We start from the raw sequence: 13,953 nt of genomic DNA on the forward strand, positions 1-13,953 counted from the left end.
ATGAATCAGTTGCACCCCTGGGGGGTGCACCCCTGAGGAAGCTAGGCGACTAGCGATACGCGTGGGGTCTTCTCCCCAGCTATTCTCCTTCCCCCCACCGCATTCCACCACAGGACTTTGACATCTCAACAGGTAAAACCGAGCGTGGACCCTGGGCTTGTGCCCACCACACTTTTTTCCAGTATTTTGGGTTTTCTCCCCCATACTTTGTATACTTGTACACTTAGTCAAACCACATCTTGGTTTTGGGACATAGCAAGGTTTTCCAACTGATTCATTATCGTACATTGCCTTACACTTGTGCAGAGGAAGGGGTTCTCTGCAGGTAGGGGGAGCTGGTGGTGTGCAGAGCCACCAGCACTATCATATGCTGGGTTGCTCTGCCTGTTGAATTTGTGTGCTTTGCACACTTTTTAATGGTTTTTATTGCTGTTTGTTCTTGTTGTGCTCTTTTTGTATTATTAATAAAATCGTATATCCTTGGTCATATAGCGTACATCTGTGTTCATTCATAATTTTAGTAGTTTTTGGTACAGCTTTGGCCGTCATTGAATGCTCTTTACTTTAGTGGTGCCGATCCCATTCTCTAATCCTGCAGAAGTAGAAAGTACATCTGTTTTGTATCCAGTCCGCATGTTGGCTAAAAATTATAACTAAAAAAGACATGTACTAAACAAACATTACCGTACGTCTTTTATCATTTGACTGTTTACTCCTCATCTCAAAATTCACAAAAATGTTAATTTGTGGCACCACTTAACACCTAACTTGGTTATTCAGAGGTTAATTAAGATCAAACCGAACAGAGTATTTCCTGTTCAACTCATTACATTTAGAGTAAATTTGGGACTTTTGAAATGTGCCCTTCGGGATAATCTGGACGTCTGTGCACTCAGTTATTTGTATAACAAGTTCATTTCGCACTGTGAAGAAAGTCCTCAAACTGTGATTTTCCATTTAAATGCTTCTCTTGCCGAGTATTGAAAATACAATATAAGTGTTTCGACTTACTAACATCCTAGAAAGTAAGTATCAAACTGAGATGTCAGCATGACTTCTATCTTACTGGCCATAACTAATAGCAGCGTCAGCCCTTCTTGATGCCTCCATAATAACCTAAACAACCAAATACATGGCACAATCATTTCCAGCAACCCTGTCAGCTTTCCATTCCCCACTTTACGTTACAAGCTACATGTGAGATGGTACGTTTATGGCATTCAGTGCAAAATACTGTATTACAGAGTAATTATGTAAATGGAAGAATAACATATGATTTAAGACTTCAGTCAATAACAGTACATCTGGAGTGAACAGTGAATGGCTTGAAGAAAGGGGAATAAAGAGGATTTGTATTGATGACATACAAGGAAATTGTGCAGTGGGTGAAAAGGTATCTACGTTTAGATAAACACTGGGTAATGTACTAGAGTGCTGAATAAACCTCAGGAGATTGTGTTATATGCAACTTTTTCAATTAAATTGTATTTCATGTAAGGAGATTTGGCCTTAAATGGACATAAATGATAGTATCAGCATCAGAATGTGATAAATTTAACAAACCAACCGTTACCCTACTTCCAAATTAAGTGGCTCCAGACCCACCGCTCTTTGAGACTCTGCATTACTTCTCTGATTACATGTCAGACCAGACACCAACATGTCCCCGGCAGGCAAACATGGGTACGTGAGAGGTGACACAGTGTTCTAGCATTGTCAGTAAGTTAAGTGACTAGTAACAAGAATCACATGAGCATGGTATGCAAAAAAATAAACTGAGATCTTTCTAAATCACAAGCGTAGAGCTAGATCACTAGAGCAATGGTTGGTTTCTTATTCTCTGAATGTACTACCATATATTGCATTCTTGGACAACCCCTTTAAGCACCAATAATGTTTTTGCAAAAAAGTCAAAGATTTTTCAGAATATCACAAATTGTCCAAGTTTGACGCAAAAAGAAAATTAAGGAGAAAAGCTTCTTGAAAATGATCCCAAAAGCTTTATGGGAATCCTCACTGACACTTCATGTATCTGTAAACCACTTTGTGGATCTGTAAACAGTGTGTGATTAAAATTTGCTTGTCCATCAGGACACATTACCCAGGTTTACTTTGTGTTGGCAGTGTGTTCTACAATCTCAAGAATAAGATTGTATCATTTTGGGAGTTTAAGATGTTTCAGGGGTCTCACAAATAGGAAAATTTGAGGATAAGCTTGTACTTTCATGCAGTACATCACTGGGGCCGTCATTTGCCGTTACCTTCTAATAAGATGGCTTTGAGGAATTTAAAGATGTCTTTAATCAAAGAAAAGAAAAGCAAGAGAATTAAACACAAATTAAATTTTGATCTAAAAGAAAAAAAGAATCAGCAGGTTCACATGTATTAATCAAGAAAAAATGGTAATGAAATAAAGAAAAGACAGCACCATGTAAAATTTACGAAAAGAATAAAAAAATTATAATGATAAATCAAGATGAACATGTTAAAAGAAACAAATGAACATAAATTAAGATTACATTACTTATTGCCAAGGATGATGGGTTAAAATAGTAACTTACTGGACTGACGGATGAAAATAACATTAGACACGGCAGTTCCACGGTCATTTTTGGCTGTACACTGATATTCTCCTTCATACGTTTCTGCCTTGCCACCATTCATGATGTTAATCTCAAGGGTTCCTGAGTTTGGTTTCATTGTCACTAGTGGGTCTTTTTCCGTATCAAAATGTGTGCCATTCCGAGTCCAGGTGAAACTGCAGTAAAAAAAAATTAACCTAAGTGTTTAATAAAATGTTATACTGGATAAAATACTTTTACATACAGACTCTTCCAGTGACATTTTACCAAGTGTGCACCTATGAAAGCATTTATATGCAGTACTCCACTGTACTAGACACGCATATCCATATGCCATATGGATATCATACATAAAGTCACAAAAAATAGAATTCTCTAAATTTATTATGATAAATATTTCATACTGTTAAAGTTGGATTACTTGGAATCACAATTGATTTCTATAAATATGATACTAGAAATGGGGGATTCAATGTATGTCATTCAATGTAGCTGTATGAAGTAGTATTACAAATAACTTTCCCCACATACAACAACTTTTGTAGCTTCCGTTACATGTGGATGTTTTAGGATCCTGATTCTGAAATCTATGAGGGAAATTTGTCCCAAAAAAACACATTATCATGGCCTTAATGAAGGACTGTTCTTTGTTTACATCTGCAGTTCACTCATAAAAAGAGGATCATCAACTGCAACAAGAGTTGTTGTACCATAAATCTGTCAACCTAATAAGCCAGTGGTTGAAACAAGAAGCCATTTTTTTAATAGTTTCCAAGAATACGCTGATCGAGAGATGCAAACAAATAATAAATATCAAAAAGACACCCAGATTCATCTTAGCTCAATTACTTGCATTTTCTCTCAACTATACTTTCTGAAAACCTAGTCCTGTCCATAGGCTTCATGTCTAATCTTATTACCACCAGACTGATGTGATGTGTCCTGATGTTATGGAGCTTTGTGATGCTTGGGTTAATGCTGAGCACCAATATTCACATTCACTGTGCTAAGAAAATAAAATGACTTACCTGGGTGTCTGCCATACAGCCTTTATATCCTTTATCAGTAGAGATGAGTGAGTTTACTCGTCCGAGTATACTGCTTGGTCGAGTATTAGCATACTCGGACCGGCTCGTTACTCGGACGAGTATCTCGCCGGCTCGAGATCGAGCAGTAAATTAATAAAATAAATTGAATAAAAGTATTTTTATTGTAAAAAAAAAATATTACACATGTTTGCAGATGTTTTACTTGTAAGAACACATTGAAATAACACTATTCTTCACTTTCAAGGTGTTCGCGCGTTTCTCCCGCTAAGTTAGGAGATGTTCGGAACATCTGAGTGTGAAGAATAGAATTAAAACATTAAAAACAGTGAACACAGGAGCATTTAAGTGCAGAACACATTGAAATAACACTATTCTTCACATTCCAGATGTTCGTGCACATCTCCTGACTTAGCGGGAGACACGCGCGAACACCTGCAAAGTGAAGAATAGTGTTATTTCAATGTGTTCTTACAAGTAAAACATCTGCAAACATCTGGAATTTTTTTTTTGCACTGTTCTTTTACTGTTCAGTTTTATTAAAAAAAATGCTCGGGTCTCCCATTGACTTCAATGGGGCTCGTTATTCGAGACGAGCACTCGAGCATCGGGAAAAGTTCGTCTCGAATAACGAGCACCCGAGCATTTTAGTGCTCGCTCATCTCTATTTATCAGCTATCATTTTGGTATAACAAGAGTGAAAATATAGCGACAACATACCTTGGCGGAGGCTTTCCCTTTGCCTCACATCTGATGACAATGTTCTCTCTTGGATCCACAATGTAATTTTTTGGTGATTGTTGAGTAATGGTTGGAGGCTGAGGCACTGCAAAGTATATTTATATCTTAATGATAATATAATATATGAATAATAATAATTATAACTAAAATTAAACAAAAAAGCAAACTCTCTTGAAGTGAAACTCAAATTTTGAAGAAACATTTTATTTCAGAATAACAACCCTCTATTAAACAATTAGAGCTACCAAATGCTATGGCTACATGGATTTCTAAATGCTCATCCTGCTGAATCCCCAGCAGATGGCCATTTATGGTAGCCTGTATGCTCCTAACAGGTCAGTCATCTAGGTTATAGAGGGTAAATAAGTTTCACTTGAAGGGAAATTACAAATTAAAACAACAGTAATAATTAACAAAACAACAATTCAACACAAGATAAAGTAAAACAAAAGGGGAAAAGAACATAAATAGTGAATGACCACAGCAAACACAAGTCCAATTGGAAATGCACTAAAAGCAGCAAAACAAGCTTCCGTACTCAACATGCTGCATAAATAATTTCATAGCGCAAAAACTTACATTTATCTTGTACTTTTTTCCCAAGAGTATCAGAATCAGTAAAAGTAAACAGAAATGAGGAAAATTGACTGTTAGTATCAGTAAAACACATTTTTACTGAATGCGTATATTGAATCAACTATTCACCTTCTAACATAAAAAGACCTATAATTCTGTACAAAAAAATTCCTAATACATCTGTACAGGGGTCAGGTAGACACAATATTTTCAATATTGAAACATAGAATCTTATCAATAGAACATATGATCAGTGGGCACCAATGCTACCAGTTTAGTATTATCTTCATTTTGGGCAAGTATTAAAAACAGTGCTTTGTCCTCTGGACTAATTTTTGGTTTCACCAGTGTCACACACACCAGATTTATTACTTCCAACCTCGGAATAATTATGGTGCATCACTCGCTAAGGACTGGTGACTCCAACCAGGACCGCCACTTTGGGGCCCGTGACTGGTAAATTTAGTGGGCCCCCCCCACAGAATGATCATCCGTCCTATGCAAACAGTGAGTTCCCTGCACCTGGAAAGGGAGGAGGGTTTTCTGTGACTAAGGGCCTCTTCTCCTCCTTGGTTCCCTCTAAACACAGTCACAATAAACCCTCCCCTGATGGCTGCCCTGACTTCAACTATAACCTGCCCACCTTGTTACCCAATCCAACACTGCCTACTTCTTTATAAAGTGGGGAGCTGGTGCCTAAAGTGCAATTTTATGTCTTATTTATGCCCTGCGTGAAAGAAAACTGGTGTTCAATGGAAGATATCGGAAGACCTAAGGCTGACTTATGCTAAGCTTCATTAAAAAAAAGGAACATTTCTGGTCTGTTCTTGGCAAAATGAGGTTTGAGATATAAGTGTTGGTAAGAACGGTTGAATGTAGCCTTTCTATATATAAAGTAACGAGTGCTCTCAGAAGGTCTATTTGCAGCTTCTACGTTTATAACCCTTCAACTATCACATTGGGTGTATTATAAATTGTACTATTAACCCACTATTTGTACTATTCTTCTTCTTCATTTATAGTTATTACATATTTACAAGCAAAGTCCTTCTCTGAGATGTGCTGCACTTTGGTACTCAGTATGGCTACTGACAGAAGGGCATGAGGCAAGACCCATCCATCTGATCATTCACTGAATAATATTGCCAAATGGACTTTGCATGTGCTTATTTACTATGCAACGCTATTAACTGCAACCTTTTAATGGACATCAATGACATCCTGCGGACCAGACTACAAATAGGTAATGGACCGTACTAAACAGGGAAGCATTTACTTAAAAGAAGACACAATCATGTTATCTGTGCAAGTAACAATAATGCATTTTTTATATAGTTCTGGGAATAAATATGGAATATGGAAATATTCATGCTTCAAGAGTTCTCATGGCTGCACACCAGGTTGTACAATACTTAACTAGTAAGGATTTTAGGTGCTACTAATTGAAGTCCAAGACACACATTTTATGCAATATATCCAACTGTAAAAAGAGGCTGATACTTACGGTCAAGTGGCACCTCCAGTGCTGTAATTACTTGGCATAAGACAAGTACCAGAGAAGCTCTGCTCGGGAATAATCTTTTTCTCTGCATTATTTTAAGCTGCCTTAATCTACTCCTACTGAGAGACAGAAGCCTTTCTTCTTAGCACAACAGATTCCTTCACAATATGAGTCCAAGTCTCATGAAGATAGAAGCTGAAACAGAAAAAGAAACACATTCATATTTAATTATATGGAACACATTGACTACATCCTCAGAGGACACAAAACCAAAATCTCAGAAGCTAAATGCGAAATCCAAAAAAATGATGAAGACTCAAGCCCTATATAAATTATTTTATATGATATTTGTACTGTGAGAATGCTGCATATACAATGAGGAATCCTATGATTAGGATTTTCCTTAAGGAAAGTGCATGTCTTGGCATTACAGTCTTTTTACGGGAATGCAAGCATTCAGTACTTATAGGTCCGGACATTGATCTTTCACTTTGTCCATTACCAGGCAGCTGTCTCAAATGTGGACATGAGAAAAAGAAAGATGCTGATGCTGTAAACCTGGAAAGACTACCTGAACAGCAATCCATAATTTCACTCACTTTTTGAAAATTTTAATGGATATTTCCAAAAGTAACCCCCTACTACCGTATATTAAGTACATTACATCATGAATATGGTGCTCAATGACATTACACGACAATGAAGAATAAAGTTAATAGTTTGTTGCCATTAGGGAAATTATATACAAGCTTTTCTAATGAAAATGCTACTTCTTGGCTAGACCATGTCGTGGAAGAAGAGAACCATATAAGCAAAAAGATATGCTAAGTGTCCTGATATTGCAATCTTTTAGGCTACGTTGATTTCTGAAGCCATGTCAGAACCCGCCTAAGATCACTGACAAAAGTGTGGCAAAGATGTGAACTCAGCCATGGCCGCATTGTCTCTCCAAGCCTACATTCACTTCCACCTGCTTGCTAATTCTAAACTGACTGCACAAGCGGACCACATGTTTAACAGGACATCATATCACACATTACATGTAATGATTACACAAACTAACATATCAGTGATGTCAGGGTGTGCATTCCATATACAGTAACACAACACATCTTAATCTCCATCCATGCAAATCCACATCCTATGCTTGTATCATAAATGGTACATGACCATCAGCTAATTCTGTCTTTCGTAACCTTGAAGCAATGTGCATACTGTATATGACTGTGCAGTTTAAGCCCCTAATAACATTGGTGAAATCCATTGCCAGACAGAAAGATTGATTGAACACTGGCTTTATACAAAGTTAAAAGCTCAAGAAAATCATTTAAAACATGCCTGTAGAGGAAGCTTTTGTAGTAAAAGCTTCTGTACTATTCACAGCCATCAGTGCATAGCCATCCAAAATAAGTTACTTATATAAGTCGCTGGCCCTGATTTGTTTCCTTTGCTAGTCCCATACAAGTTGAAGGGTTGTCTAATCATAGTTCATCACCTTCAGTTTATACCAGATGTCTCATTTATGTCTCATGGAAAAGGATCCCATCTATACGATATTTTTGGACATGGCTTATCGTATGGAACAATTCCACTAAAATGTGAATTCCGAATATCTGTGGCTTCCTGGAACTACGTACTATTATTATAGAAATAGTGTTTACAATGTATATTTCACAAGCAAATACATCTCAAGCAATAAAATTATGAGGTCAGAGAAAACAATTCTAGATAGTAAAAGGGATTTTAGAAGATTAGATTTGCTTGAGCTTTTATGCCCTTATTAATTACAATAGTGTGCAAAAATCTATTGCATTTTAGATTGACTCAACATCTTTGTCTTTCAGATAAAGCACTGTTTCATAATAACTTACAGTCATAATGTGAAAAAAAACAAGTTTTGAATCTTTTATCCTTCTTTTGACTTTTTTCTTTTGATAAAACACGAGTTTTTGTCCTTCCATAATCTTGCACTTCAACATTAAACTAAACACAATTTTAACCATACAAATGTGATGATGATATAGTTCAAAGCTATTAACAATCAACTTCTTATTGTACCCGCATACTATTACCTATACTAAAAACTTGAATAAGGAGGAGAGGGGATACTGATGCTATAATAGTACTGATGCTATAATAGTAAAACAATATATGGAACAATAGCCCAAACTATTCACCTTGTTATCCATATGTAGACAAATGACATTGTGATTATCTTTTAAAGTAAATTGACTAATTTTTCATGTATTTATTTTAACTCCAATGACATTTTCATGTTGCAATCCACTTACACAATCTCTTCAAGGAGTAAAGCCAAGCAATCTATTGCATGACCTAATTTTGTGAACCGCAGCCCAAGGTCTGGACTTTCTGCCTAATGCATTTTTAGCCCCTGAGCGAAAAGTTTGAAAAAATATGTGTAATGTTTAATGTGAATCCTAAAAGCTTTACCATTTTACTTTGAGTTCTAAATAAGAAAATAATATTTTTATTGGTAAATGCAATTCCAAAATATGTTCTGGTAATCATGACAACTCGAAATGTGTCCTAATGCCGGTAGACAGTCTTGTGCATTCCAGATGTCATTATGGCACATTCTATGTTCAAAGGCACAAATAAAAAAAAACCTCATATATAACCTTAGAAATCGTTTTTTTCTATATCACATCTATGTACATTACAGCAAAACATGATTTCACTATGTGAATTTTAAGATTGAAGACCTGCCCATATGACATGCTGAGGTGCTAGCTTTCTTCTAGACTGAAATACAATTACACATATCTTCCTACTTAACGTTATGCTACAGGATGAGGAATAGATGGATGGTCAGAACCCTATTAATTTCTGTGGGAATGCTGTTTCATTCACTTGGGTATTTTTAGACCCCTGTTTTTGTTATCGCTATTGGCCCCAGGACTTGGAATCCCAAGCATCGGATACGTTAGCCTCTATCCTGTGGACACTAAAACTATTATAACTGGAACGCCAGCGTTATCATTAAAAAAATCTCATAAATAAGAATTCTTTTCTGCACTGATAATAATTCTGCGTTCTGCAGTATCTAGCAAACAGTAACTGACTTGTCCTTCAATATGATACTCACTACAGTACGCTACTTGTTGCAGTGAGTAGTAGAAAGGGACTGATGTTTATTTCAGTATTACAGGATTTCTCAGAAGTGGGGATTTGTCACAGAAATCAGTTAAAGCTTGCATCAGTAAGTTGCTTTCCAGGGTTGCTAAATCTTAACTGGATTCTTTGCTTTTCCATTATATGTGATCATCCCCTCTAAATCTGTGCCCCGTGACTGTGTTTTCATCTGCTTTGATCCCACTAAGAGACAAAGTTGAAATGTTTCAGGGTTCTCCAGGATTATTGTTTTACTAATGTCAAGGGCTGATAATAACAAAAGATCCATACTTGTGTTCCTCTTCCGTTCCAGTTCAGTGCCTTCTGTCACCTTTGGTCTTGTTTGTACACAGGAATGGCAGCTTTCACATCAAGTGGACAGGTGCTCCTGCTGCAGCCCAATACTGGTCTCAGTCACCACAGCTAAGTCCAGTGACAGGTCTCAGCAATGACATGCCAACAATGTGGCGTCACCACTACATCCTAACTGTACAAACATAGATCGGTCGAGGAGAAAGTCACCAAGCTGGAGAAGAGCAGAAAAACAAAGTATCGTACCTATGGTTAATTTTGTTATTTTAGATCACCCCTGCCACCTATAAAAAAATAATCCTTGGCAACCTCAAAAGTAGCATAAACTGTATAGCTCTTGTCTAATTGCAATGTTTATGAAGAACAGTAATATGCAGCTTGTTACAATGTGAGGGCTCATTCGGAAGGACGCCTCCACAAAAAAAAATTATGGTTTGCAATAATTAGACAGCAGAACGCCTGGTTCCTCAGCATCATTGGAGGAAGAAAAACAGACTACACACAAATATCATCAATGTGTGGTCTGTTTTTCTGCATATCCACTGACTTTTTTTTTCACCCAGTCCACAAGTCGAGTGAATAATAATAATAATCTTTATTTATATAGCCCCATGAAATTCCAGAGAAATCACTAACTAGATCTCCTGCAGTCTGTTGCATGATGTAAGTCACGGGAGGAGGTGTTCAGATAAGTTGCAGGGATAAGTTGCCTTCACTGTTAAACTCTCCTCCTCCTTGACTTTATACTACCAATTTACATTTCACTTCAAAGTTGATTTTTCTGAGTGACAGATCCATGCTGGGCTATGAAGGAAACATCTGTAAGGGTAAATCTGGTAGACAACATACTGGTAGTAGTTTATAAGGCCAGTTTCTGATGAAAGGGATCCAAGCTTCCAATGTGCCATGTCTGACTGCCCACAAATTATCACACATCTATTACTGAAAACATGTCTCATCAGCTGGGATGTAAAAGATGAAAGAAACACACCAGTACATTTTTATCTTTCACTATGTACCTATACCTTACATTTCCATTACTGTACTCTGCTAGTATTACTTTATGTTTGTGAGAGATATCATAATTCTCTCCAGGCGCCATCTTGTTCACTGTCAGCCATCTAATGATTCAGAAACCATTCTGTGTAATCTGCCTGCTTGTCCTTGCATCTGTTTTTTTTTCAATGCAGTGCCTGAAGGTCATGTTTTGACTTGTGGGAGCTTCACAGTACATTTAGTGACAAAGACCCTGTTTCCGTTGATACATAGAGTTCATCAATATTATTTTGGGAAAAGTGGCTTAAGGGGAGGTACTCAAAGTATGTTCAAGCTAACCTATAGCATTTCAGTATTTTATCACTTTTTCACACCCTCTGCAAAGCATTTCTGTTTTCTATATATATGGCTAGGCTTTGAATAAAGGGTGATGTTGAGTACAGTTACAACTGCAGTGGAGTTGTGTCTGTTATGCTCTGTCTTTCTGGTATCGGTGGCCAACTTATCCTTTTCTGTAACAATTATTTGAAGATCACCTTACAAGTGGTTGTTGGAGCCCTGGATACAAATCTCTAGCATGTTCAATCTTTTTTTTTCTCTAAATTTGTCTATTCAGATAATCTTCTTCTGGAAGGCAGAATAATTCAATGTGACAAACTTCCTATAACTACAGGTGTGCTGTTTAATTTTTTATAAAGAACTTCTCAAAGATAAGGAAATGTGCTGTTTGGATGCAGTATCATTTAACATTATTCCTTTTATCATTCTGTCTATCATTAAACATACTACAAATTATAGGCTTAATTCCTTTTACAGTAATAAAGGATCCCCAGTCTAGTCAGGCTATACACAAAGTAAAGGTTATTAATAGCGGGTAAATGACCAGACAATGCAGTACCGCATATGTAACCGGTGTTATTCAACTTGTACAACTAGCATAGAGAGGGGGAGATTCAGGTGCCTTCCCCACTAGGATACTGGCAGAAAAGGCATAATTAATCTCTTCCACATCTGTTACATAGAGAGGATTGGTTAGTAATTATCAGCAGAATGAAAGGTTGTAGACATTGCAAGAGATATATTAAAACTGGTGCACTGTGCATTATTTTTCTTTGCACTTGATTTGTGCAAGGTGTGCCCCATTATTCAATAGTGTTGCACGCTCTTACTTAACCTAATTAGTTTTTAGGATGTGATACACTTGCACCTATTTTTATTTGGTGTACTTGGCATAAACTAAGAACACGTGCTACTACACCCCTTTAAGTGTACATTATTAAAAAGTGTTGGACAAAATGCAACCACATCTCAGTTGTGGTGCACGAACGTAACAAATACATGTTCAAGCTGCAAAAGACACTTTTTTATTCACACATGGACAAAAAACTGGCACAAACAATTTATCTGGGTCAATGTCTTGTACATAATATAAAGTCCATAGTCCTGTTATCCTATTATCTGTCAATAATTTAAAGCTATCTACATAACCCATTCTATAAATAAACACATACAAACATATACAAATACTTTCCTCTCGTTTTTAAGGATAAAACTGCAGTGCACAATCATCTATTCTTTCAGCATATTTTAAGAGGCTGATACATACAGTATCAACATCCCATTTAGGCTCTCAAGCTTTACATCACCAATGGACCATAACAAATATAAAAAGACATCACTAGTAAATAGGTTTCCTAGAACAAGCAATATGCATGTACCAATCAATTCAAAAAAAATCTATACAAAAAGCAAAACAACATGTCTTATATAACAATGCACCTGTCAATAACAGGAATTATAGCTACAAAATTACTTCTAATTCATTGTATTTATGGCTCAAATAGTTGTAAATACTATATTCTTTGAAAAACATTATATACTTTAATAAAAAATTCCAGATAAGTACAATTGAGCTTTAGATAGAAAACATAAAGTCTTAGTGCCTTGGGAGAAATCTGTCTGGGTCATGGAATTTACATTCATTTCTTCTACTTCAAAGTCCTTCTGGTGGCATTAGCCCACTCATTGTCCCCAGACATCCTCTTATTATGCAAGATCAAATCACTTTCTGTTTGTAGAGTTTGTCTCTCAGAAATATTTAAAGACATCATGTATGATACACAGATATCACAGAAATGAAAAAATGTATAATTTTATCAGAGGGCCTAAAAACACATATAGGCAAGAATAAGACTTAATAGTGCTCAGGGTAATACCCTACGAACAAGCAGGGACAATGAACATGCTTATGAAGAAAGCATTCACATCAGTAATAACATAGCTGCCCATCAGAAGAGCAATTCTATTAAAGGAACAGAGAAATGGCGTATATATAGCTCACAAACGTACTCCAGAATAGTAGATTCACAGTAGGTTCACCTTCACTTAACAAGGCCAGATTAATATTCAATTATGATAAGGAATCTGGTGTGCTGTGATACAGTAGATATTATACATTATCATAATCTGTGAGGGATGACCTTAGTGACTCTTATAATGGTCTAATTAATAACTGTAACAGCTATGCCAGAAACACAAGAATAATTTAATAAAGATATAGGGAAATGTGTTTTACTCCTTAAACTGGGGCATTGTATTCCCTCTGCTATTACAGTTGTTTGATTATGGTTCACCTAGATTTAATAGAACGTCTTGATTATGTTTTACTACCATCATTACATTGTTTTCTTCATCAGCAGACATGCGGAGCGTACGTGGTAGTCTTTTATTGAAATATCTTATCTAAATAGGTAACAATGTAGGTGTGTGCCCCCTCTGGCAGAATCCACTTTTCTTTAAGCTTCTTTTGCCTTAATTTTTAAGAATTAGGGCTTTATGGCTTTAAATATTATACACATGAGCCCAAGGGGTTCCATTAAAACCTATGGAACCTGGAGTCATTTGCATAATTTTAAAATCCTTTTTAAGAAGGTAAAAGAAGAGTGGATCCTGCCAGAGGGGGCACACACCAGTATGTAAGTGTGCTTGGTTAACAATCCTTCATCCTGGTGATAGATGTACTTTAATGGAAAGTTACCACATGGGTACAGTGCTTATAAACCAAGTA

At 36.5% G+C, this 13,953-nt stretch overlaps 1 protein-coding gene across 21 annotated transcripts in view; it reads right to left on the reverse strand.

The window, feature by feature from the left end:
• Positions 1 to 13,953, reverse strand: part of NRCAM (neuronal cell adhesion molecule) — a 141,349-nt gene that overhangs the window by 59,290 nt on the left and 68,106 nt on the right. For 13 of the 21 annotated variants that reach the window (XM_072146891.1, XM_072146899.1, XM_072146897.1 and 10 more), the window contains exons 2-5: positions 6,450 to 6,641; positions 4,349 to 4,454; positions 2,562 to 2,758; positions 2,262 to 2,297 (exon numbers count right to left, since the gene is read on the reverse strand). In XM_072146891.1, the coding sequence (XP_072002992.1) occupies positions 2,262 to 2,297; positions 2,562 to 2,758; positions 4,349 to 4,454; positions 6,450 to 6,537 (427 nt within the window). In that variant the 5' untranslated portion in view covers positions 6,538 to 6,641. Of the gene's footprint in view, positions 1 to 2,261; positions 2,298 to 2,561; positions 2,759 to 4,348; positions 4,455 to 6,449; positions 6,642 to 13,953 lie in introns of those variants that run through there. The other 8 variants (XM_072146901.1, XM_072146892.1, XM_072146900.1 and 5 more) reach the window with 3 other exon arrangements.

This window comes from Engystomops pustulosus, chromosome 4, assembly GCF_040894005.1.
Source record: "Engystomops pustulosus chromosome 4, aEngPut4.maternal, whole genome shotgun sequence".
NCBI lineage: Eukaryota > Metazoa > Chordata > Amphibia > Anura > Leptodactylidae > Engystomops > Engystomops pustulosus.